The sequence below is a fragment of the Sabethes cyaneus genome, chromosome 1 (genome assembly GCF_943734655.1).
Source record: "Sabethes cyaneus chromosome 1, idSabCyanKW18_F2, whole genome shotgun sequence".
Lineage (NCBI taxonomy): Eukaryota > Metazoa > Arthropoda > Insecta > Diptera > Culicidae > Sabethes > Sabethes cyaneus.
Window position 1 is genome coordinate 146,941,080 of NC_071353.1, and position 26,732 is coordinate 146,967,811.

Consider the following 26,732-nt stretch of genomic DNA (forward strand, 5'->3'; position numbering starts at 1 on the left):
ACGATGTAAAATTTTTGCTCGTAGTAAAGTGACGCTTCGATTGAATGAAAAATTCGAAAAATATAGTTTTTGTGATGATTTCCGTCGCTGTTATGCGAAAAAAGTGAAAAACCAGCAGATAGTTTAGTGATTTTCACCTTAATTACCGTGAGAGCTGTGTGCTGATAGTGCTGATACGAAATGGAAAAATCCCCTACCGTGAAGGTGGAGGAAGAAGCCCCGGCGATAAAAGTGGAGGAGGTTATGATTTCCGACATTCTGGGTACGGAAGTGAAACCACCGATCGGTTTCGTTGACGGCAGTTCTGGTGAAGCCATTATGCCACCCGACGCCGCAAGTGTTATGGTGAAAGAAGAACCTGCGTTAGACATCGTTGATGAAGCGGAGAAGGCAGGAACGGAACCGCCACCATTGGCGTTGTTTGGAGCAGCAGCAGCAGTGGCGGATGGCGAAATGGCCGCATCTAGTTCCAGGTAAATTTCATTATTATGCGATGAGACTTTTTGTTATAGATTTTATTAACACGAAAAATATATTTTCAATTCTGTATGACAAAATGTAGTCAATTCTGCCAAAAAGTTTTAGTCGCCACAACCAAGAAATAATTTCAATTACAGTTATTGCTTAATAGTAGCTTTAGCTAGCTCATTCAACCTCCTGATTGGCTTAGCTTGTCTAGGATGATTGGAATAAATAAACGGAATTTAATGCCAACTTTGATTCGAGTGTAATCAAGTATGGGTAAAACACCAACTTGACTTGGAACGGGTTTGTTATACAAAATATATTATATGCAAACCCGCATAAAATTACCCGCTGCCGACTCTTAGCGGCCGAAGAACCAAAACCAATATGAAATTTCGGTGATTAAAACTCAAAACTTCTCCACCGATGCTATATTTTGAACGTTCTATGATTTCGGCTAGTTGCTGTCATCGGTTGAGTTCTCTGTCGGAAATAAATTGGGAAAGGTTTTTGGATTGAAAAGTACAGGAATACAGGTCCCATTTTCCATGGAGTTCCCTATACAAATGGGACTGTTATGCGATTCACGGCAGTATAAGTGATAAAGACTCGTAGCTTTCCGTAAAACATGAACAGTCAATACTCAATGGAACGGTAAAAATCAAACTTGTCTCAAAAAGTCATTAAAGTATGTATGAATGCAACACTCGAAATACTAATTGACATATCGCTCAGGTGTTTGCTGTAATCTACACTGCATTTCTTTTTGCTATAAATGCTATTGAGTAAGCAATATGTTTTTTTGCTGTCAATCTTTCCCCAGTTCTATCTCTAATTATAGCTGGCGAAGTTTACCTGCTGACATTTAAACTATAAAAGTCACTCGCATTGTCCAGAGACGGTGTCATCGGGGTAATACAGAACTCAGCACGACGGAAGGGTAATTAGGTGATTGAGAAAAAACCTGCTTAGGTCACTTCGACATCGCCAAAGCAGACTCCTTGCGGTAACAGTCTTGAAAGGGGTACATTATTTTTATAGCTCTAATAATAATAATAGATTTTCCTTATACACATTGATTATGGTTCCTAGTAGCGTAGCGATGATTAAGAATGTTCTATAAGTAGAAATTATAAAAAAGCATCAAACAATTGTATTATTAGTAAAGTTAAAAAATCCGGAGAGCAAACAGAAGTTGCTCAAAACAAAATTTTTGTCATTAAACGCATGACTAGTTAAATAGTTAATAAGTAAATCATAACCTATTAATCTGGCTTATCATTAAAAACATTGACCCCCTCTTGTCAATTTCTTCTAAATTAGTTGAAAGGACCATTTACTACGACAGATTGATTTGAAGTATAAATTTTTTTCAACTTGGCACTCTGCTTTTCAGTTATTTTTATACTATTTATACAACGGAAACAATTTAAGGAATTCCATCGCTAATCTTAAGGTGCAGTTCTCCACTTCCATGTCTCCATCATGTCACATGTTATAACGTACCGTCTACCACGTTTTCATGCAAGACTTCAGTTTCGAATATATTCTTACAGTATATCGCTAATCGGTTGAAGCGAAGGAATGGTTGCATTCTTTTCTTTAACAGTTTACTTTCAGGACATTAAGTTCGTCTAGGTTCAATGTTTAAATGATAAAATTGATCGAAGGAAGTCGTCCTTTCTAAGACTTGACCCTTCTTTATCGACAGACTTCGCATCCGGCTATTAGAGTATAGGACAGTTACCGGGCTAGTGCAAAAATGCCACTGACTATCTAGTAGCACCGTATAGCCGAGATTCGAACATACGACGTCTGCCCAGTATCGTACCTCGAAACCAACTAAGCGGTACGTCGATTGATGCAGATATCTCTGAAATCCATTGGAAAATGTTTGAGTTATAAGCATGCAAAACGCAGCCACTTTTCGTTTCACGTTCATCTTTCGTACTTCCGAGGTGCACTCCAATATAGAAAACCAAAACGTAAATCTACGTTAAAAAAATACTAAAAAGAAGGATGAAAGAGAGAACGGGACGGCAACAGAAAAAATGGGACTGAAAAGTATAAAAAACGAACCAGAAAAATTATAATCAGGTTAAACGAAGCAAAAGATCAGGAGAAATAAATGAAAAACTTGCATAGAAAACAAGAGACTCCGGAAAGAAAACGAAATGAAAAGGGAGAAAAAATGGAATGGAAAAAAGAAGAGAAGCAAGGGAGAAAACAAAAAAAGGAAACCAGCAACCGAAGCAGACGTAGAGATATAAACATATAAAAACGTTTAAAGACCACTAATCCAAATATGAATAGAAAATAAGAGATAAGATATTCGGGACAGAGGAAAACCGAAATAGAAAATAGAGAAAACGAGACAGCAAACCGAACAGTAGAGGGGGAGAAACAAGAGAGAAAAATAAGAAAAATATCAGGAAAAAGAACAACGGAATAAAATCTAAAAACCGAGACGGGAATGAAGAAAAAGACAACGGAAAAACGAGGAAGAATAACAGGTCCAATGGGACAGAAAAGAAGAAAACGAAACAGCAAACCGGCCAGAAAGAAAAAAGATAAAAAATGTGATAAGAGAGTGAAACCACGTCAGAAAAAGACGAAAATTGTTACGTTTTTCGTAACATCACGGCAACAAGGAAAAAAACCCGAATTAATCCACCTAGCGGCGTGACCTAGCCTTTCTACTGTCACAATAATCATCATTTAATTTCTCAGGAACATCTATGTATAATTAACTTGACTATATTTTTAAATATCCGTTCCGTATTCCTCAAAATCCTTATTTGCCAGTAAAATTCACAACGTATTGCGTAGAATAATTAAATTTTCTTTCCTTGTGTGCGTAAATACTTGTAACACCTTATTTAGTTTTATAATCGGTCGGCCTAAACTTTCGAACTTCAGAGCCACATAGGAAACTTGTTTTGAATTGACAATATGAAATATGTGTTCAGAACAGATTTTTTGATAATTAATTAATACCATGTGTTCAAAAGTTAGCATCTTTGAAAAACAAGAGTTCAGAAAAATTATTATTATACTTCGCCTTTGAAGACAAAGAATATCAACAACAAAATGATTAATCTCAAAATTTTACTATTAGTTTGTTTGGCTTCAATTTTGCAGTATATCTGAATTAGAAAAAATAACTGAATAGAGCATTAGATATGAAAAAGAGAAATTGAACTTTTTCTTAGCTGGCGCTCCTTCAGATAATTATTTTTGCATGAAAATCAAAACTTATGCTTTTTTTGAATGTACTTTCATGAAAAGATAGTCATTAGCTTGATCGTATCGTTTTTACAATGTTGGAGGGTTAGGAAAACAAGAGGGTTGCAAAAGCTGCGCCTTAAACATGCTTGAGAATGGGAAATATGATCGATATGATTTTCAGTGCTTGTCATTTTTGATTTATTTGTTGAAACATGATACATGACATAAGACATCTGTCCTTTAAAATGTCATTAACGAAAACAAATCTTACAAAATTACTACCGTGCAGCGTTTACTTCCTATTTTTCATATAACATTTCTAAGCTCTAGTATCTATTGATTGAAAAGAGCATCTATTGATGCGCAAAATTTGTTTGAAATTTGTATAAATTTATTTGGAAAAATGTGTGAACGTGTGCAAGTGAACAAAATGACAATTGAAATCTGAAATCAAAGAAAAGAAAAAGCTTTTCGATTGAATCCCATTATTTAATATTTATTTGCAACAGATACGTAGTTCGCCTACGACGTGCAGGCTTCAACAGCGTCTTATTTCAAAGCGTATACGTATCTGTTGCGAATAAATATTAAATAGTGGGATTTAGTCGGTAAAAGTTTTTTCTTTTCTTTAATTTCAAATTTCGTATTCCACTAAGAGGCTTCAAAAATTTCAGACAATTGATTCAGAAAAGTGAGAAACATCTTTTCTTGAATTTCAATGCAAATTTAAAAATTGCAAATTGTCATCCCAAGTAACAATTTGAGTTTTATTACACTCTTATGATGACATTCAAGACCAAAATTGGTCATGAAAACCACCAGAAGAGTACAATCAAACTCACATTGTTGCTTGGGATCACATACACACACATACATACATACATACATACATACATACATACATACATACATACATACATGCATATATACATACATACATACATACATACATACATACATACATACATACATACATACATACATACATACATACATACATACATACCTACATACATACATACATACATACATACATACATACATACATACATACATACATACATACATACATACACACATACATCACACACATTGAATACAATCAACATTTGTTTTGAATTCACACGTTTTAACGGTTTAATATACGGTGCTTAAGTGTTAAAGTTTAAATAACTTTTGAATGAACTGTCCGATTTTAAATAACTCGGTTTCGTTTGATAGATCTCAGTAGTAATTTTCAAATAATAATAAAATGTGTGATGTTTTTCATTGAATTAATGCTTATATGTTACAAAAATATGTTTTAAATACTATTTTTTCACATTTCTTTATGTAACTTTCAAACTACAAGCCCAATCGTCATGAAATTTGGAAGTTAAGGGTTTGCAAGGCTCCTCTTTCATATGCAATCAATTTTGTTCAAATCGGTTAAGGGACCTATGAGATAATGAAGTCCCATATTTTTCATATTTTTATACATAACTTTTGAACTAAAAGTCCGATCAGTATGAAATTCAATAGCGACCAATGGGACACCTAGACCTTTCATTTGACACTAAGAACATTAAAATCGGTCCAGCCATCTCCGAGAAAAGTGAGTGAGATTAAAAGCGTCACATACACACACACACACACACATACACACACACACACACACACACACACACACACATACATACACACACACAGAAAATGCTCAGTTTTCGAAACTGAGTCGAATGGTATATGACATTCGGCCCGCAGGACCTTCTTTCCATTTCCGGTTTTCCAAGTGATTTCTATACCTTTATACTATATATTTATATAGTAGAAAGGCAAAAAGGAAGTAAAAAGGAATTTAGAAAGAGGGAAAGGAGCAAACAATAACTAAAGGGAAATATGAACAAACAGTAAAAGCGTAAAAGAGGAAACAATGGGATAGATAAATGAAAAAGCGAAACACGTTTGCCAGTCACGGAAAAATGGAAAAAACAAACACGACAACAGAGGAATACGTAAGCAGAAAAGAGCGGAAAACAAGAACAGAAAAAGGCAAAAAATGGGCGCATAAAAGAGGGAAAGGTGGAAACAGAAAAATGGAAGAAACGGGAGCAAAAATAGAAAGTAGGAATAGAAAACAGGCAACAGAACCGAGTAAAAAACAGGAACAGATAAATGTGACAACCGAAAACCGAACAGAGGAAAAGAGGAGAAAACGGGATGATGATGGTGATCATGACACTTACCCCCGTACATGGGAATATAGTTGAACTGATTTATCTCAAGATAATTTTATGTATATTTAATGCTAAAATGTCGTTAATCATTGCATTTCCGATTCCCATGTAGGTCCTTTTTTCTAAACCGAATAAAAAACCGAAAAGTGAACAATGGGCGAAACTGGTAACACGGAAATAGAAAAGAAGGGAAAACTAGAACAGAAAAAAAGGTAGAACTGGAATTATAAAAATGGGAGAAAGGGGGAAACGAGTACAAAAAAAATTGTAAAAATGGAAAAAACCAGAACATGAGAAGGAAAAACGGGTTTAGAATAGAGGGAAAATTCTAATAGAAAAATGAGAAAAACAGGAAAAGAAAAAAGGGGAAAATAGGATCATAAAAGAGGGAAATGTAGAAACAGAAAAATTGAAAAAAGTGCACACTTAAAAAAAAGTGCCGGAGTCAGCAAAATTTTGCCGAGATTTGGACAGCCGAGCGTTCGGTAAAATTTTTTATGATGCCAAACGTTAGTAAAAATCCGTAAACGTCGATTTGCAAAATTGAAATTTTTACCGAACGCTCGGCTGTCCAAATCTCGGCAAATTTTGCTGAGTTTTTTAAGTGTGTGGGAATAGAAAATAAGCAAACCGGAATAGAAAAGAAAAATGGGAAATGAAAAGAGCGAAAAACGGGAACAAATGGGAAAAGAGGAACAGAACAAAATGGACTCACGAAAAAGGAGAAAACCAAAATTTAGGGATGGGAAAAACGAGTAAAACGGGAGCAATATAGAGAGACGAACAAGAACAGCCAAATAGGAAAATGGGAAAAGAAAAGTGGAGAAAACGGAAACAGAAAAAAAGTGTAAAACAACGAAAGAATGAAAAAAGAACAGAAAATTGGCACATAAAAGAGGGAAAGGTGTAAACAGATAAAAGGAAAAAATGGAACAAATGGGAATAGATAAGAGCGAAAAATGGGAAGAAGAGGAATAGAAAAGAGGAGACAACGGGACCCACCAAAAAAACACGAACAGAACACAAGCGAAAAGCGGAACATGAAAGAGGGAAAAGCGGAAACAGAAAAATAGCAAAAATAAAAAGAATGGCAACAGAAGAGGATGGAAACGGAAAAATGATGAAAGCAGAAACAGCAAAAGGGAACGGGAAACGAATGGAAAACGTGAACAGAAAAGAGTGATAATGGGAACAGAGAAAATGGAAAAAATACGGTGCAGATAAAAAGAGATACCAGAAATTGAAAAATGGGAAAAACTATGAAAATAGAAACATGGCAAAGAAAAAGGAGAAAAGTTAAACAAATAAAAAATCCAAAGAAGAGAAAAACACGACAGAAAAAGAAGAAAACAGGAACAGAAAAAATGGACTCAGAAAAAAGGAGAAACCCGAATTTGAAAGACGAAAAAACACAATAGAGGAAAAACTGGAACAGAAAAATTGGAAAAACGGGAATAGAAAAGAGGGGGCGGAAACGGAACCACAAAAGAGTGGGAAACGAAAACAGAAAAATAAGAAGATCACCAAGGGATCAACAAGAAAAATGGAGAATTAAAGGAACTAACAGGAATAGAAAAGAGCAGAAAACAGGAAAAGAAAAATGGAAAAATTGGGGACAAAAAAGGGAAACCGAAAGGTGAAAAACAAATTAAAAGACAAGAATAAAAAATGGGAAAATGAAAAAAACGAAAAAGAAAAAGAAAAATCTAACATAAAACATAGAAACACATGAAAGATGCAAAACAGCGGAGAAAATGATAAACGGATAGATAAATAAAACGGAAAAAATAAATTAATGGAATCAAAAAGAAGAGAAAGAGAAAAAACATGACAGAAAAAAAGGAAACCGAAACAAGAGAATACTGCAATGCGGAACAACGAAAGAGGACATAAGGAATGGAAAGAAGAAAAAAAAACGGGAGAGGAAAAAAGACAAACGGGGTAGAGAAAGTGGAAACTAGGAAAAAGAGGTACGAAAAAGAAGAAAAACAGAACAGAGCAAAAGGTGGGAAACAGAATGGAAATCAAAGAAAGCGGGACGGCAAAGGAGGACAAATGGAACAGGAGAATAGGGATAACTTGGCACAGAAAAAGAGGTAAAATGGAAACAGAAGAGAGCTATAATAGCATAGAAAAGAAGGAAGAAAAAGGGCGTTAGCTTAAATGCAAAATGGACTAGGCTCGAGGGTGGGTAGGCTAAGTTAACATTATGACGCTAAACAAATGTGGATGCAGCAATTATGTGACCGGCGGGTAACTTTTGGGGTTTGTGCTAGTGTTTTTGTGGCTCGGCTGGTTTGCATTGGTCAGAGCCAAAAATTTCAACCAAGAAAAAACAGTTTCAGTTGTCAACTGCCAAGGGAGTTTCTTTTGAAAAACTATTTTTCCGAACCTTTATTTATATAGTTGAGAAATTATAAGATGTGGTGTAGAAAACTGTCCCCCAATTCCTTCACCTAAGAAGTGAACGTGTGAAGAAGCTCTTTCAGTACCACCCCTTCTCTTCTGTTGCAGCGTTGCGGAAGGTCTGGACCCAAACCAAGCAGCTGGCCAAGGTTGTGCTAATCAAAGTCAAAGTAAAGCAGAACTGAGCTGTACCATTTGCGGTAAAGAATATAAAAACAAGAAATCTCTTCACCGCCATATGATATTGCATGGGCGAACTGCTGTGTACAATTGTTCCGTCTGCAACAAAGAGCTATCCAATAAGTACACCCTAAAGCAGCACATGGAGATGCACCAAAGCGAGCAAGCGAATTTTCACTGTGAAACTTGTGGTAAAAGTTTTCACCTGAAAATACAGCTAACGAAGCATCGGCAAACGCACGATTCGCAGTTGCCGCACAACTGCAACGTTTGCCACAAAGGATTCAAGTCAGCTTACCGGCTTACGAAACACGTATCCAGTCACACCGAGGAGCGGCTGTTCACGTGTGACATTTGTGGCAAACAGTACAATGTGAAGAGGCTTTTCTTCACCCATTACTATCGCCACCGTAAAAATCATTCCTATAGCTGTGAGATTTGCAGTAAACAATTCTACGACAATTATACTCTGAAACGACACATGAAAGTCCACATAAGCGAACCGCGAAAACAGTGTAACATTTGCGAGAAGACTTTTGCCACTGACTATTACCTAGCGGCACACGTCGTTACGCACGACGAGGACCAACAGAGGAAGCACGTGTGCAACATTTGCGACCGAGTGTTTGTTTTCCGCTTTGCTCTGGCAATGCACATGAGAACGCACACCGGCGAGCGACCGTTCAGCTGTGAGATATGTGGCAAGCGCTTCACCAGAAACAGCGTCCTCGCCAGCCACATGCTGATTCATACCGAGAAGAAGAGGTTCAAGTGTGAAATCTGCGGGAAAGCGTTTTCCACCAGAGGTAATGTTATAACGCACAGGAAAATTCATAGCAGAACTGACAGCTTGAGTGGGCAAGAAGTAGGAAATGCAGTGGAGGAGTTTCCCGCCATGAAAATCGAAGGACAAGGAGGAAGCGTGGAGGAATTTTCTGGCGTAAAATTCGAACATGAAAAAGTTGCGGAGAACGTAAATTACCTGAGCTTTAATGGACCTCTGGAGACTGTGCAGCTTGAAAGCTCCTCTTCGAACGTCACACTGAAGAATGAATGAGTATAGTTTAGGAAAATGTACACCGGAAAATACGATAGTCAGGCAAAAATTTAACAAAATCAGGAATTTATGGATTATGTACGGAAGTTACATTTCAATATGGTGAAGGTTTTGCCGTGCGCGATGACTATAATTTGTTACTGCTAAATATCAATAAAGTGGTATCGAAAACTTCAAGCTTAAATGCGACTAGTTTCATTAAATAATCAAACCAAGATATTTCATAAGACGGGACTATTTCCCCTGTATTCGAAAATATTTTTGTGTGCTAAGAAATTGAAAAATTCAATCCTAAAATTTTAAAAATAAACTTTTAAAAAATGGAAGAACCTAAAGCAAAAATCAAAATCAAAAGCGAGCACAGCAAATATAATCTCGTACATTAAAAATGAAAAATCTGAAATGAAAATTACCAAATATCGAAAGCATCCTCCCAGATCTTTAACATAAGGAGAAACCGAAAAGCGAAAATAAAAAAAACTAGCACACAAAATACGGAACATTACGGAAAGTCGGGTGTCAAAAATTTAAAGCGAGAATTTTTCAGAACTGTCATACAGATTTGGGCCAAGGGTTCCCGAATTTTAGGAAATTTTGTACACGGATATGGGTCATGTGGTCTTGTGAACGAAAACAACATTTTAAAAAAACGTGAATAATCACACACTGGTTAAAACGTCTCCAAAAACATTTGCAAAATTCGAGGTCTATTTTTTCCGAAGTCCAGTTGGTTTTTTTTATTTTCACGGACATCGCTTACATTCATAACTGTTGAACCAAGCGTAGTGGGAAATATGAAAAATTTAAAACAGAAAATAGGGGACAACGGGGACAGAAAAAAGGTTAGATAAGAATAGAAAAGTTAAACGGAAGAGGATAAAACGGGGCAAGAATAATGAAAATAGAAACGGGAACAAAAATGGAAAAAATGAAAAAAAACAGGATACAGAAGATAAGGGAAAACGGAAATCGAAAAGAGGGGAAAACTGAAACAAAAAAGAGGTGAAAAAGGAGCAGAAAAGAGGAGGAAATGGAACCAAAAGTAAAGGCTAAAATGAAACATCTGGAACCGAAAAGAGGGGAACACAAAAACGAAGAAACAACGAGCACAGAAAAACGATAAAAAAGGAACCGAAAAGAACGGCACGGAAGAGGGGAAAACGGGACAAGAAAAATGAGAAAACGAAATGGTCAAATGAAAAAAACAGGACACCAACAATAAAAACGGGAACGGGAACAGCAAAGAGGTGAAAACAGGAACAGAAAAGAACGGAAAACAGGAAGAGGAAAGAGGATAAACAGGCCAGAAAAATGGCAAAATCAAATGGGAACCAAAGAGGGGAACTCAGAACAAGAAGAATGAGAAAAGTAATCAAAAAATGGGAAAAATGGAAAGACAGCAACAGAAATGAGTGGAAAACGGGAACATAAAATTAAGGGACAACAAGATAAACGAATCAAAGAGAATATAAAAAGGAACTATTTACGAACCTTTGAATGATGTTTGTTGTTGATCCTCTCCTCATACCCGTTTTTTCTCCTTTCGCTCGTCCTTGACAAAAAGAGGAACAGATATATGGATTAAAAGAAACAAACGGAACAGAAAAATAGAACAAAAAGAAACGATAGGGGGACAAATGAGGAAGGCAGAAGAGGAGATAATAGGAACAGAAAAAGAGTGGAAAACGGGAAAACAAAAACTGGGAAAAGAAAACAAAAAACGGGAAAACGGAAACATAAAATGCGAACAGAAAAGAAGGGAAAACGGAAACAGAAAAAGGTTAAAAATGTAATAACAACGGGAAGAAAAATTGGACAAACAGGACTAGAAGGAAGAGGAACGGAAAAGCGGGGAAAATGGAACAAGAACAATAAGGAAAACGAAAACAAAAAATGAGAAAAATAAGTATAGAAATAAGAAACATAGAAATATAGAAAAAAAGAGAAATAAATATGTAGGGTAGAGAAAAGAGAGAAAAACTGGACCAGATAAGAGTGGAAAAGGCGAAGAGAAAAATGGTAAAAATAAAAAACGGGTACAGGAAAATGGAACAAACAGGAACAGCAGTGGGGAATACAGGAACAGAAAAGAGGTGGAAACGAAAATACAAAAATGGGAAAATCAGGAACATGAAAAAGGGGGAAACAGAAGCAGAACAATGGGGAATCGGAATAAAAATAGGAAAAACGGAAACAGGAAATAGCGGAAAACTGGAACAGAAAAGAGGAGAACGGAAAAGTGGGAAAACGGGACAAGAAAAAAGAAAAAATGTAAAAATGAAAAAAAAACGTAACAGAAAGATGCGGAAAACGGCAACAGGAAAATAATAATCAAAAAAGCGGGTACAGAAAAATGTTACAAACGGGAACAGAAGAGGAACAAACAGGAACATAAAAGAGCGGAAAATAGAAACGAGGTAAACGACAAAGAGGGGAATACGGGACAAAAATTGGGAAAAATAAAAAAACGGAAACAAACCCTTATTTTATTCTTTTCTGTTCCATTTTCACGTTTTTCGTGTTGCTTGTTGTTGATCCTTCGCTTATCTCTGTTCTTACTCATTGCCCACGTTTTGTCATGCACGTCTAGTCAAAAACAGGAATAGAAATGTGGAAAAAATTAAACAAACGAAACAGCAAAGAGGGGTAAACGAGAACACAAGAATGGCAAAAATGTAAAAAAAAAACGGGAGCAAAAATGTGGCAAGCGAAAACAGAAGAGGGGACAATAGCGACAGAAAAGAGCGGCCAACGGGAATAAAAGATAGGAAAAACGGGAACCAACAGGAGGGGAAAACGAAAACATGAAAGTGGAAAAATGAAAAATTTGGAGCAGAAAATATCAACGGCACAAGAAAAATGGGATAGACGGGAATGGAAAAACTAAAACACAGGAACACAAAATAAGGGAAAACGGAGGGGGTCAGTCCCGGTGTAATGGTTAGCATTTACGCCTCTCACGCCGAGGACCCGGGTTCAAATCTCAAGAGGGTAAAACGGGAATAGAAAAACAGGAAAACAGGAACAGGTATAATGGTAAAACAAAAAAATAAAAAACAGCGAAAAAATAAGAACCATGGTAACAGAAAAGGGTGATGGTAAAGGGGCAGAAAACTGGACATAAGGAATGGGAAAAACGAAAAAACAAATAAAAAACAGAAAAGAGGAGAACACTGCAATAGAATAGAGTGGAGAACAAGTATAGAAAAGAGCAGAAAACAGGAACAGAAATGAAGAAAAAATGGGAATTGAAAAGTGGTAAAAATGAAAAGAGGGTAACGGTAAAGTGGGTATAATCGGACCAGAAAAATGAAAAACGGAAACAGTAAAGGGAAAATAGGCTACAGAAAAGAGATGAAAACTGGAACAGAAAAAAGCGGAAAATGGGAACAGAAAAGAGCGAAAAAGGGGAAAAGAAGAAGGGAAAAAGGGACAAGAAAAATCGAGAAAAGGACGGATGGGTACGAAAAGAAGAGAAAAATTGCAAAGAGCGGAAAACTAAAAAAGGGGAAAACGAGAACAGAAAACATGAGAAAAAAACTGGAATAAAACATACGGAAAATTGATACAGTAAAGTGGAAGTAAAGGAGGGAAAGCAATTCCTTGTCCTGAGAAAAAACGGGAACAGAAAAGGGAAACTGGGAGCACAAAAGAGGGGAACACTGGATCTAAAAGAGCGAAATACGCGACAAAAGAAGAGACAACGGGAACACAAGAGCTGAAAATGGGATCAGTGAAGATGGAAAAATGGGAAAATCAACAAAATTCGTCCGTTGTAGATCGACCCTCCATGAAGCCGACCTAATAACTTCTCACGAATCTAGCCTAGTCAAGTCTAGTTTCAAGTACAATTTAAAACCAACTAAATTTCAATTTTTAAGTCCAATTTTAACTCTCCCATCATGAACACTTATTTTTCAGGTTCTTTATGCTATAGTGCGCATTATTTTTTGTATGCCAGAAGGGCATTGGGTTAAAAGGCCACTGCGACAGTCTTAATGATCGTCTTTTGCGGCAGGCCCCGATTGCTGTACACATTTTACGGACCGCTCATTCCCATTGATGGAGTTGAGCGGGATAGTTGTAATCCTGTGCCCCAATTCGGTACTACATGGTTTATAAAGCCAATGACCGTTTTGGGATTTAGGCTCCATACCTGATATGGAGTAAGAAGGAAACTTCCTAAGAAGTTGTGCCTTGATAATGCAAGAGCTCCGCAATAGCAGAGCAGATGCGCTGAATATTCAGGTTCAGAGTTACAAAAGCGGCAGGAGTCGGATGATACCTTGCCGATATTCTTTAAATGATAAAGAGCGGGGCTGTGTCCTGTTAGGAGTCCCGTCATCGTGCGTAGTTCACTACGAGTTAAATGGAGTAGTTTTTTAGCTACTGCAGGGTTTGGGTAGATAAACTGTTTGGCTTGTCTACAACCCTGTGTTTGATTCCAACGGGATGCTATTTCTAGCTTTTCCCATGTCATCAGTTCGCCTTTCACGGCGGATGTGGAGGTGCCCAGAAACGGTTCAGGACCAATAAATTGCTGAGCTGATCCTTGTCTTGCTAGGTTGTCAGCAAATTGATTGCCTCGATACCGCAGTGACCGGGCACCCAAAGTAATAAAACTTTGTTTTGGCGGGAGAGTTCCCTCAATGCTGTGCTGCACTCCCAAACTAATTTGGACACGCATTTGGCGGACTTGAGCTGCTTGGTTGCTTGGCTGTCCGTGAAGATACCGATTTTCGCATGCCTGTACTTTCGTTTCAAGCATATTGTCGCACAGATGTATATGGTATATACTTCTGCTTGAAAAACGGTGGGCCACTTTCCTAATGAGATAGTTTCCCTGATGCCGGGTCCGTAGACTCCGGAGCCTGTGCACGCCCCCATTTTTGAACCATCTGTAAAAAAGCAGATAGTTCCAGATGGAAGATCGGGCGCTCCATTATTCCACATTGAGTGATCTGTTTCAATCACCTCATATGGAACGTCCATATTGGGCCTGGCTTCCATGCAGTTAGAGACTGAAGTTACTAAGGGTGATTGAGATTGAACTCCCGAAGTATGCGAAGATTTGGTCACCTTCGAGTATAGTTTTACTCCTTTGCAACCGTAGTGCGCCAAGCTCTGTTTCCTCTTTTACATGAAGATGCAAAGGCAGTAAGCATAGCATTGCCTCCATGGCTGCAGTAGGTGTTGTACGCATGGCACTGGTAACTGTAAGACAGGCCAGGCGCTGAACTGTGTTTAGTTTGGCTTGGGCTGTCACCTCGTTCACCTTTGGCCACCATACGACTACAGCATAGGTTATCCTAGGCCGTGCAATAGTAGTATATGACCAAAAGGCTAGTTGAGGTTTCAATCCCCAGGTTTTGCCAAACAGTGAGCTGCACGCCCAGATAGCCGAAGTTGCTTTCTTAACAGCATAATCTAAGTGGGCAGCCCAGTTCAGTTTTTTATCGAGAGGTGTTCCGAGGTGTTTGACTTCATTACTGAAGCCCAGTCTGACACCATTCAGTATAGGGGGAATAATCGTATGTTTCCTTCGCCTAGTGAATGGTATAACGACTGTTTTGGTGGGGTTAACATTAGGTCCCTCTTGTGAGCACCATGGTGGTGTTTAGAGCTCCTTGCAAGCGACTTGACAATACTGCGTCAAACTTTTCTCTGACGATAAGTACGACGTCGTCGGCGCAAGCAATCGTCTCATAACCAAGCTGTGATAGCTTGTGAAGGAGTGCATCGGCCACCAGTGATCAGAGCAGGGGGGAGAGAACTCCTCCCTGTGAACATCCTTTGATCACCGAAATCGTGACCGACGTATCTCCCAATGATGCTGTAATTTGTCTGCTCGAGAGCATTGCTTGAATCCAGCTCATTGTAGTGTGGTCGATTCTCTTTTGACAGAGAGCCGTATTAATTGACGCAAAGGACGTGTTATCGAAAGCGCCTTCAATATCAAGAAAAACACAAAGTGCCGTCTCTTGATATTTGAGCGATTTCTCAATTAACGTCACTAAGCAGTGCAGTGCGGTTTCCGTAGATTTACCGTGTTGGTATGCATGTTGATTTACATGTAACGGAGAGTTTTTTAAAAACTCATTGCGGATATAGTTATCCGTGATTTTCTCCATCAGCTTAAGAAGCGTTGAAGTCAGACTTATCGGTCTGAAAGCCTTAGGCATGGTTTTGTCTTTTTTGCCAGCCTTAGGTATGAACACTACCCTTACTTTCCGCCAATTCTCCGGGATATATCCCAATGTAAAACTGGCTCGAAAGAGGTTGATGAGCTCGGACATTATAACACAGTCCGTTTTTTGTAAATGGGTAGAATACCATCCGGACCTGGAGATTTCATTGATTCAAAAGAGCTGAGTGCCCAATTGATCAAAGCCTCCGTAAACAATCGGCGTGCAAGTAGAACCGAATCATTTGGCACATTGTGTAATGACCCATTCCACTGTTGCGCGCCTATGTTTTGTCCAGTGATCACTGTCGAACCAGGGAAGTGCTTGTTCATCAGAACTTCCAGAGTTTCCCTGGTGGTAACAGTAAGACTCCCATCCTTTTTTTTCAATTGCCCTAGACCATTGCAGTGGTCCTTAGACATCGCTTTCTGCAGACGCGTAGCCTCAGAGTTTGAATGCTTTCGCAAAATTTAACTCGTGATTTCCTTCTGGCTTTGCGTAGCCAAGCGTTGTATTTGGTAAGGGAAGCTCTGTAGTCGTCCCAGTTAGACGTGATTTTGGCCCTGTTGAACAGACGCCTTGCCTTACGACGGAGATTGCTAAGCGTCTCATTCCACCAGGGCACATCACGGCAAACTGTTCGCGTGTTTACGGGACAATTTGTGTTATACGCGTCTGTGATCCTACATTTCAGGTCACTAGCGGCGCTATCCACTGGAGTTAGTATATTATTGTGACAGGAATTCGTGACGTGAGGCAATCAGATGATCCCTAAAGGAACTTCAATTGGTTTTTCTCGGATTCCTGAATTGTTCTCTCTTTAGAGGATTAGCCTCGATGTCGAAAATGATATGTCTGTGGTCTGATAAACTTGGTTCATCAGAGACATGCCAATTTTTGACTTTCTCAGCTATAGAAGCGCTACATAGAGTAAGGTCTAGGATCTCTTGTCTGGTGCGCATAGACAATTGATTTTACACAAAAATTTGTTGCTCATGTCTAATGAATTTTTGCACCCCGATTTTAAAAAAGTCAGGGGGATGACAAAAACTTTAAAAATAATTTGCAATAGCCTAAGTGGCACGAAAAAAAGAAAAACGAAAGAAAAATTGTGACAGCATGGAATAAACTGAACATAAAAAGACAAGATAGCAATAAACGGGAGAAATCAAGGAAAAAAAAAGCAAAAAACGAAGACTGAATAGAAAAAGGTGAAAAGCGGAAGAAAAAAAACCATAAGGAATGAAATACGAGAAAGAAAATAAGAAAAAATTGGATAGAAAGGAGGAAAATAAGAGGAGAAAACACGGTAGCATGAAAATGGAGAAACGAGAACAGAAAAAGTGAAAAAATGGGACAGAAATAGAGGAAAAATGGAAAGAAAAAATTAAAACGGAAGACAAAAAGGATAAAATGGAAAAGAAAAACAGTATAGGGGGAAAAGCAGGACATAACTAGAGGAAGAAAGGAGCAGACGAAAACAAAACACGAGATAGAAAAAGTTAAAAAGTGAAAAAAGCAGAAAACCTCGACCAAACGAAAGGAAATAGTCGAATGTCGAACAGCAAAACAAAAAACGAGACAGAAAAGAAAAAAACGGAGAAAAAAAGACAAAGAACGGAACAGTGTTCAGGAAAAGGGCGAAAACCGGAGAAAATAACAATAAACGAATCAAAAACAGGACAGAAAACAAGAATTGGGATGCGAAACTGAGAAAAATGGAAAGAAGGGAAAAAACGAAGAAACGGGACAGAGATGAACGGAAGACAAAAGAATGAAAAAACGATTAAAATAACGATGAAAACAAAAAAGACAATAAGGTTGAAAACCACTAAAATAAAAAATAATAAAATACGGATAAATTGGACAGAAACTGGAGGAAAAATGTTACAACAGGCACGAAAACGAGATAGGACAGGAGGAAAAGCAATGGAGTAAACACGGGATAGAGGAAAAAAAGTAGAAAAAACTGGACAGAAAAAGAGAAAAAATAAAAACGGAAGACAAAAAAGGAACATATTAATAGGAAAACGAAAAACGAAATAGAAAATGAGTTAAAAAGTGAAAATAGACGAAAACCGAGATTAACAGAAAAACAAAAAACCATGCAGAAAACAGGAAAAACAGGCTTGAAAATGAGTAAAAATAAAAGAAACAAGACCAAAAACGGAACAGAGGATAATCAGGGTTCAGCAAAAGTGTAGAAACGAGACAGAAAAGAGCAGAGAAGGAGGGAAACGGTAGATAGAAAAAAGGACAAAGGGAAGAGAGACAGAATTGATTGAGGAAAACGGGATATGAAAAGAGAAAATTGGGACATTATGTGACAGAAAAGACTGAAAAAGGGAGAATCGAAAAGTGGAAAAACGGGACAGACGAAGACGGAAAACGAATAAGAAAGGTGATAAAAAGAATTAGAAATAGACAAAAATTTGAAACGAAAAACCGGGCAAAAAGAAGACGAAAACGGGAAAAACATAACAATAAACGAGTCAAAAAGCAGGACTCAAAACAAGAAGAATCGCAGACGATGAAAAACCAAACAATGAAACGGGAAACATGGAACAGAAAAAATGATGGAATATACGAGAAAAAGAGGAAAACCGGAAAGAAAGTGAGAGCAAAAATCAAGAAAAAGGTTCTACACCTGAACCAAAAGATGAAAAGAATGAAAGGTCTGTGCCTTGGGGCACGAACGCGCAGGTGGTTGACGTAGAACTACAAATAAAGATACAATTCGACTATGCCTGACAGTTTTCAAATGTTCAACAGTTCTTTGTCCAACTGTATCATTTACTGTTTTTGTAGTGAATGCCTTGAAACATCTTTTTTTATCAATTTGGATACCATTTTTGATCAGTTTCTTAGTGTTTGTAGTTCCACCAAGACATCCCCAGATATTTCCCAGACCACAGTTGTACATCCTCTGGAGATTGGCGGTGTTGTTGAATTTTAAAGATTTTTGCGTGATTTGTAGCGCCTGTAGATAATTTGCATAAAACTGCTTACCAATTGATGTATGACACACGTTAGCTAGAGCAGAATCGTACCTCGAAATCAACTAAGCGGTTTTCCGCTTTTCACCAACTAATGCGAAGCAGCGAATCCAACGCTCGTATCCTGTTGTTGGGTTGGATAAAACCGTCACTATTCTTTGAGTGCGATTGAGTCTTCACTCTGAGAGGACATTAACGCGGTCTAGGCTCAAGTGAAACAAATAATCTCTGGTTTGTTGGACGGGTTAAATCTGTCACTTTTGTCTAAAAACGAGATAGTCGAAGTTTACAAACTTGCCGTCCCGGGCGTGGGAAGCAAAAGCTTGCTTACATGTGATTGGTTGATTTACTTATCATTGACAGTGCTTGTTATTTATGCTTATTACAACAGTGATTTGACAAATTCCTCTTGAATTCTCTGCATCAATCAATGCATAGAAAAATTTCTAATCAATTGATGCAAATATCTCTAAAATCCATCGAAAAATAGTTTGGCCGGATTTGACATCCTGCAACTATATCCGCTCCATTTTAGACTGGTACAACAACAATGGCGTTGTTTGCCCAAAAAGATCTGAACCCGAGAGTTGTGGCAAAAATCTGTAGTCCTACGATGCTCACTGTTAACCACCACTGGATTGTGACGATGTATATCATAAACAAAATGGATCCTAGCACAGTTCCTTGCGCAACAACAGCACTCAGTCAAGTTTGAAACCATTAAAGTGAATGTAGCCTTTACTCATTTTATATACTACACTATAATTGGTAAGAAGGTGTTAGCTGTTTACAATAAAACACATTACAACCCTTCCGATTCGTTACAGAACGGATTCGCCAATGAAAACGAAACCCAGATACGACGAGGTGGCCGTCTCCCGCTGCATTGAATTGATCAAGTCCGAGCAAGTGACAGCTTACGCAGCGTGTAAACAATATGGCATTCCCCTGTCGACCATCCGCTATCGGCTCAGTAGTAAATGGACCAAAAAATTGCGCAGAGGACCAAACACTATGCTTACGGAGGACGAAGAGCAGCACATTGTGCAGCACCTGAAAACGATGCACAAGAGAGGCTTTCCCCTGGTCAAAGAGCTACTGCTCCATAAAGTGAAGACTTTCTTCGAAACAAATTCCCGGCCCAATCGGTTTATTAACAACGTTCCGGGTTAGTATTTATTCTACATATTTGTCATGCCTAAATATTGATGAGTTGTCCAACATCTACCGGTTGCAGGACGAAAATGGTTACTGGGATTTCTTAACCGGCACCCCGACATCACCTTCCGCACGCCGGAACTTCTATCGTCGATCTGTGCAAAAGTGCGCGAGGTTGACATTCGCTGTTGGTTCGCGAACCTTACATCCTACCTGCGGGAGAACGAACTAATGTCGGCAACAGTGGACACAACCCGGATATACAGCGGCGATGAAACGACGTTAGTCGTGCCTAGTCGTGCCAATCAGCAGCATTCGGACGGTCACAAAAACTTTACTGTTATGCGTGCTTTCGGAGCGGACGGATCAGTCCTACCTCCGGGAGTGGTTCTGCCAGCGCAACGCTTCCCGGTGGGAAAGTTTCCACCTGATTGGACTATCAGTAAGAGTTCGGACGGATCGCTGGATAGAGCCAGCTTTATGCTGTACATCCGAAATGTTTTCTACCCACATCTGCAGAAGAAAATGGTTCACTTTCCGGTGCTGTACTTTGTGGATGGGCACACCTCCCAAGCGGCTGCAGAGGCAGCCGATTTATGTCTGAATTTAGGCATCGTGCTGATTGCTTTATATCCGAATATTGTTCGAAGCGCTCCATCGGAAGACGTCGCCATATTTGGGTCTGTCAAGAGAGCGTGGAAGAGTGCAGTGTCGGATTGGCGGAGGGAAAAAGGACGTGAAAAAATCTCGCCGAAACACTTTCCTGACGTACTGCAAAAAGCGATGAACAACACCGGCTTAGAAGACGTCAGTATAAAGAACGGATTCAGGGTTTGTGGACTGTTCCCTTTCGGTGCCGATGAAGTCGATTACGACAAATGCATTAGCAAGTACGTACGCGAGAATGAAGCCAATCCGGAAAAGTCCTATCTTTATGAGATGCTGGAGAATGCCACACTGAACGAACCGATTGAAGAACAAAATGCAGCAGATGATGATTCAGTTGCCATTCCTGCGTCAACAATTCAGGCTGCGATAGATTGCATTGGTAGGGAGCGCATAAGCAGTTTTAGCAACGGCGCTGCCAGCTCCGAAGAAGGTGAAATCATCAGAAAGCTCTATGAGATGCTGTTGATGCCTTTCGATTTCCAGAATTTGCTGTCTAATTCGAGTTATTACATCCCTGAAGAGAATTCAGTAGTCATCAAACAGGAAATGGGTGATGTTGATTTTAAGTCGGAAGAGCCTAACGGAGATCCGCTCAGTGTGCTGAGCGGGAGAAATGGAAATGGTGCTGAATTGCTTCAGAATCCACCAGCCAATCCTAATAGAAGTAACCTGAAGAGAAAATTCAAAAGGGAATTCCACCCAGTACCGACGCATTTGGAGAGGCCCGAAGAAACTAGTCTGTTTGAGGAAGAAAAGAGGGATGAAATAGCTAGGAAGAAAGCCAGAGGAGAGCCAGAAAGAGCGTTTATGAAATAAGAAATCGAACAATTAAAATAAGACGAAGCAGAAAGTTGGGAGCAAAAACGAAAGGAAGTTCACCAAAGCTAAAAAAGAAAAAGCAAAAACAGGAAGAAGTCACATAATAAAAGAAGAAGAAACAGAAGATAACTATAGTTTGTACTTTTCTCAAACGATTCATTTTAAAAAATGATTTTTTGTTTTGAAATAAATCTCAACCACTTGTGTTTTCTCTTAAAGTTGTTTATTTTCAAACTATTCAATGCGTAGAACTAAAAGTTACGATGCACTTTACTACAGCTAGAATTGCTGTCGGTGAATCTACCACGAAACCTCGTCAATCTCTTCGATCTTCTGTTGGATTCTACTTTGAACACGGGTACCTGGCCAAAAGGTCTTCTATTTAGAGAGTTCAAGGGTATCTGTTCAGAATAAAAACTATTGAATCACTATCGGACTCCTGAGCTCCTGACTGCGTTAATCTCTGGGTCAATTACGGAATTCGTTTGGCAAAACTCGAAATCGCGCCTGCACTTGGGAAAAGGTTGCAATCTTAGTTGATGAATCGCACATTGTGCGTGAAAACTGGATTACAGCTTTCAACTCCGTTCATTAATATCTCAGGAGTGCCACAAGGGAGTAATTCTGGTCCATTGCTTTTTACGTTGTTCATGAATCATGTGCCGCAACTACTTTCGAAAGGTGGCGGAGAACCAGTGAGTGCTTTCGCCTGTATGGTCGATTGATTACGAAGAAAAGAATGTTGCTTTTGCAACTACAAATTTTTAACAAAATGCAAAAGAAAAGGTCTGATTCCAAAGTTTATTAAAATCAACACATCGATAAAAAGTGAATCGGGAAAAAGGCCACTAATAAAGCTAAAAAATTTTGGTTATCAGAAGAGATCAGATTGAAGCATAAACAAGTGTCTGTTGTCGAAGAAGAACTTTATCCGCTGTGTTATCCGAGTGTGTTGTGCGTGCCAAAAATAAACAGGTGAAAACTAAACGCGCCAAAGCAGATACCGGCAGTATGATCAAACAGCTTAGAGAACGTAACGTGATTTATTCCCGCGCTGATAAAGGTAATGCAATTGTGATCATGGATAAAAACGATTACGACTCGCGCGTACTCGACATGATAAATGAAGGTCCGTACGAAGAGTGTAAATTCAAAAATGGAAAACCCAAACATCCTCTCAACACTATGATAGAGGAGGCTAACGTTGTTCGACAAAAAGTGGCACGGCTAATGGGGGATGAAAAGCTTAAGCGACGTCTTTATGTACCAAACCCGAAGGTCGCTTCACTATACTGCCTACCCAAATTCCATAAGAATCCACTGTCTATGCGTCCAATTTCGTCAAACATCTGTACACCAACCGAGAAAATGGCTGCTTGGCTGGTTGATGAGATCAAACGATATCCTGTGACTCACGGCAAGAGTGTAAAAAATTCGATAGAACTTGTAGATCAGATCAAAGACCGCGAGATACGAAGCAGTGAGATTATGGTGTCGTTCGATGTTGCTTCTCTGTTCCCCAGTTACGTGCCCATTTAGAACAAAAACAAGTCCCGTCGAACCACATTGCAGCATATCTTTCTATGGCACAGTTGTGTATGAAGCAGAACTTGTTCATGTTTCGCGGGAAGTTTTACAAACAAAACTTTGGCCTTAGCATGGGAAGTAAGCTTTCACCGCTATTAGCTGAACTATTTATGAGCGATTTTGAGACCGAGGTACAAACAGACAAAATGTTCCCCGGGTTTGGAAACGGTACGTCGATGATGTGTTTGCATTGGTGAATGAACGCTATTTGTCACAAACGCTCAACCTACTGAACTCGAAGCACGACTCGATCAGATTTACGGTTGAAGAAGAACCAGACGGTACACTCCCGTTTTTAGATCTTCTCATCTCAATAAAAATCAACAGTCCGTTTCATAACATCCGACTCCAACCATTTTGGAGCCCAAAAGCAAGCAGCATTCCACTCGATGGCCCACCGTCTTTTCAATATACCGTTGGAAAAAGAAGAGTTTGATGCGGAAAGGGAGAAAATACACAAAATCGCCGAACAGAATGGATATGACAGCAACTTTGTGAACAAAATTCTGCGGAAACATGAACGGAAAAGACACCCTCAGAATGCAACAACTCTTCAACCAGAGAGCGACGAGAAAGTTAGGATCAGCCTACCGTTTTATCCAATTATTACAAACTCGATCAAAAACATCCTACACCAACATGGATTTGCGACAGCCTTCAAAAGCAGCTGCACTCTACGGGAAATATTGTGCAATCTCAAAAACAAAATCCCGCTTGAGGAACAATCCGGAATATATCAAATTCCATGCCAAGATTGCCCCGCTATCTACATTGGACAAGCACGTCGCAAATTCAAAATTAGACTGAGGGAACATAGGAAGGCCGTGGAGCACAGTCGATGTTGGATTGGAGGAAAGCGGTGATGGCATTTATTTGATCTATCAGCAGATTCCATCGTGCCGCCAGTGCAAAAAGATATCGTAAGAAACAATTGCAAGTAACAATTCTAAGTTTTATTACGTTTCTCTAGTGGTTTTCGTGACCAATTTCATAAAACCGCCAATAAAACTATGAACTCCACCAGAACTTCCTGATGGCCACCATAAAAAACTGCCTTCCGACTAATAGGCCCACGCTTTTTATAACCTCTTTAAAATCAGGTTATAAGCTCAAGAGTAGTCTTAAAGCAGCAAGAAAGCCGATTATGCTTTTCACTACTTGTTAAGGTGGTTTCGGAACTTCGGTGGTTTTGTAGTGGTTGGTTATGTCTCGCTCAAACTAAAATAAGAATATATTTTTCAGCATAAATGGTAGTTATTAACAATGGCCTTTTGGCACTTACGGATTTAGTTTCTTACTATTTCCTCCACCTATTTCACGTTTGAAAACGTGCTCGCCTTTGGTTTCCTCCATACTATAGCATATTAAATGATATGATAATAAATTTAATTGATACTGAGAATCCGTACTTACACTACCCTTCCGAGAAAGCTTACTGATTCAATTTCAATCATAAACTTAGAAAGAAAAAGACACCATTCATTCCCTATGGCGACCACTTTGTTCAATCAACAAAATCAAACGACCACTTTGTTCAATGTAACAAAAGATAGTTTTTAACGTAGGACTACGTCTTACGGCAAATTTTGGGATAGGGTGTCATTCCAAAAAGTCGAAAATTGCGAGCGTCACGAAAAATGGTAGCTTTTGAGCGCTAATAGCTCAGCGATTTTCCGATCGATTTTCTTACACCAATCGTTCGGAAAATCTTCTAAAAATTGACCCAAATGAAGAAAAGTATGGATTTTAGATGTTGAACTATTGAAAAATTGAAAATAATGAACCTGTGTTTTACCAGAATTCTCGCGTCGTGATTGCTTGTTGGAAATGACGTCATCAAAGCAGAAACGCGTTTTCACGCTTCGGCTTATAATTCAGTCAATTTTCAATAGATTCCCAAGATATTTACACCAATTGATCGGAAAATCGATTTGGAAAATATTGAAAATATAGAAAACTATTGATTTTCATTGCGCGTCATTGAAAAATTAAAAATAACTCTAACTCGGTCGTACTAGAAATTGTCGCTTTGTGATTGGTTGGAATAATTTCCAATTATTATCGAACAAGATAATTCAGGAATCACTGAGAAAGTTGATGGAAAGTTCCATTTGATTCTACTATAACAAAGTTCCAAGAGAATTAAATGGAATCCTACACTTTCTCGTTGATTGCTAATTGGATTGAAAATTCCTTATTGAGATGTACCACCAACGGCAATACGAGCGGTGACGCAGTCGTGCACGTCTGCAGTTCCCGGTCGGTCGTGTTCATCGGATGCTGAGGAAAGGAAAGTATGTTGAGCGTGTGTTGAAGCTGGAGCACTCGTTTCGCTGCCGTGATGGACTATCTGGCTGCTGAAGTTCTGGAATTGGCAGGAAACATGCTGCACGCGACAACAAAGCGACCAGAAGCATCCCACGTCGCTTGCAGCTGGCCACTTGGAGTGGTATTTCATCGTGACGCAGGACCATACACGAACGGCTTCGTCGATCGCATGGCGGCTGAGGCTTTCCGGTTGGTCCGTTGCAACAAGCCGTGTCTGGTTTGCGGTTATCGGTATTCCAATTTACCGAACAGAGAAATACGTTAAGTGCGTTAGTGTAAGTTTATTGCAAGCTGGAGTTATGATAATCAAACAATCGGTCCTTTTAAGGGCCACACAACGATAGAAGAGTTTATTATATTTTCTTGCTCAGTTAATACCATAATAACACAGGCAACAAGGGAAAAGTTGAATTTTTCGCCATTGCGGACGACCAACAAATGACAAATGGAAATAAGTTTTCTGGTCACGCCGCAGAAAATTTGCGCAAAACTCGTGCGTACTTCGAAAACTCGTGCGTACCGTCTACCGATTACCAGAGGAAAAGCACTATTCAATGTAGCAACAGATCATAAAAATTTATTTACTGTTTGGTTTAGTTATTGACTTGGTTTCGTTTTAATACAATAGATTCAATCAATTCATGGATATAACTCCAAAGTCGGTTGAGGATTGAACGTATACAACGTTACTACTTTGATAAACGTTACGTATATAGGTTGTATACACATTGGCGGAACTAGCGCTCATTTCTAGGGGGGGCTAAAGCCCTCGGCATTTTTTTTTTGACAATTTTATTTGGTCGACCAGGCTCATTTTTCTAGGGGGAGCTTAGCCCTAGTTCCGTAGTGTGGAGCATGAGCGAGTGCTCTATAGTATAGTGCATTCATTCTTACTGACCGAAAATGAGATGGATTCGTTTGTTTCATCTGTTACTAATGACGTGAAAAAATAATCCCGTTGCGATCTGGAATATCTCCGGGAAAATGGATCCAAAATTTGCCAATATATATATATATATATTTTTTTACCCTAAGATAAAACTGAACCTTGTCGTGGTGTAGGGCTTTTTAACTAATCAGTAAATGAACAGCGGTCACGTTTACTTCTGAATGTGAGTATATATCAAAATACTCTTGTGATTTCAAGTGGGACTCGGGTTAAAATTTACCAAATGTAATTGTTGCGTTGTTCAGAAAGTGCTTTTATTCCGTTTAAGAATAAGGCCAGTATGTGGATCTCTGACAATAGATGAAGTTTTCTGGGATTCATCCCAATTTATCTCAACTGTCACAAATATCTCCGAAAAATGTCGGATTGATTGAGTTGGTCGGGGGCTTAGGGTTAGTAAGGGGATCTAAGCGGGATACCAGATCCGATTGGATGCCGAAGGACCACTCTGTAATGATTACGGGTAATAGCACTTCTTAGGTAGCAGAT

At 38.9% G+C, this 26,732-nt stretch overlaps 2 protein-coding genes across 2 annotated transcripts in view; both read left to right on the plus strand.

Moving 5' to 3' along the window:
• LOC128746397 (uncharacterized) overlaps nt 1-26,732 on the plus strand; it is a 164,577-nt gene continuing 137,845 nt past the window's right edge. The window contains exon 1 of the mRNA XM_053843447.1: nt 1-473. Within this exon, the coding sequence (XP_053699422.1) occupies nt 181-473 (293 nt within the window). The 5' untranslated portion in view covers nt 1-180. The remainder of the gene's footprint in view (nt 474-26,732) is intronic.
• On the plus strand, nt 8,235-9,586 carry LOC128745716 (gastrula zinc finger protein XlCGF8.2DB-like). Its single transcript, XM_053842797.1, has one exon. The coding sequence runs from the start codon at nt 8,554-8,556 to the stop codon at nt 9,550-9,552; it is 999 nt and encodes a 332-aa protein (XP_053698772.1). The 5' UTR covers nt 8,235-8,553; the 3' UTR covers nt 9,553-9,586.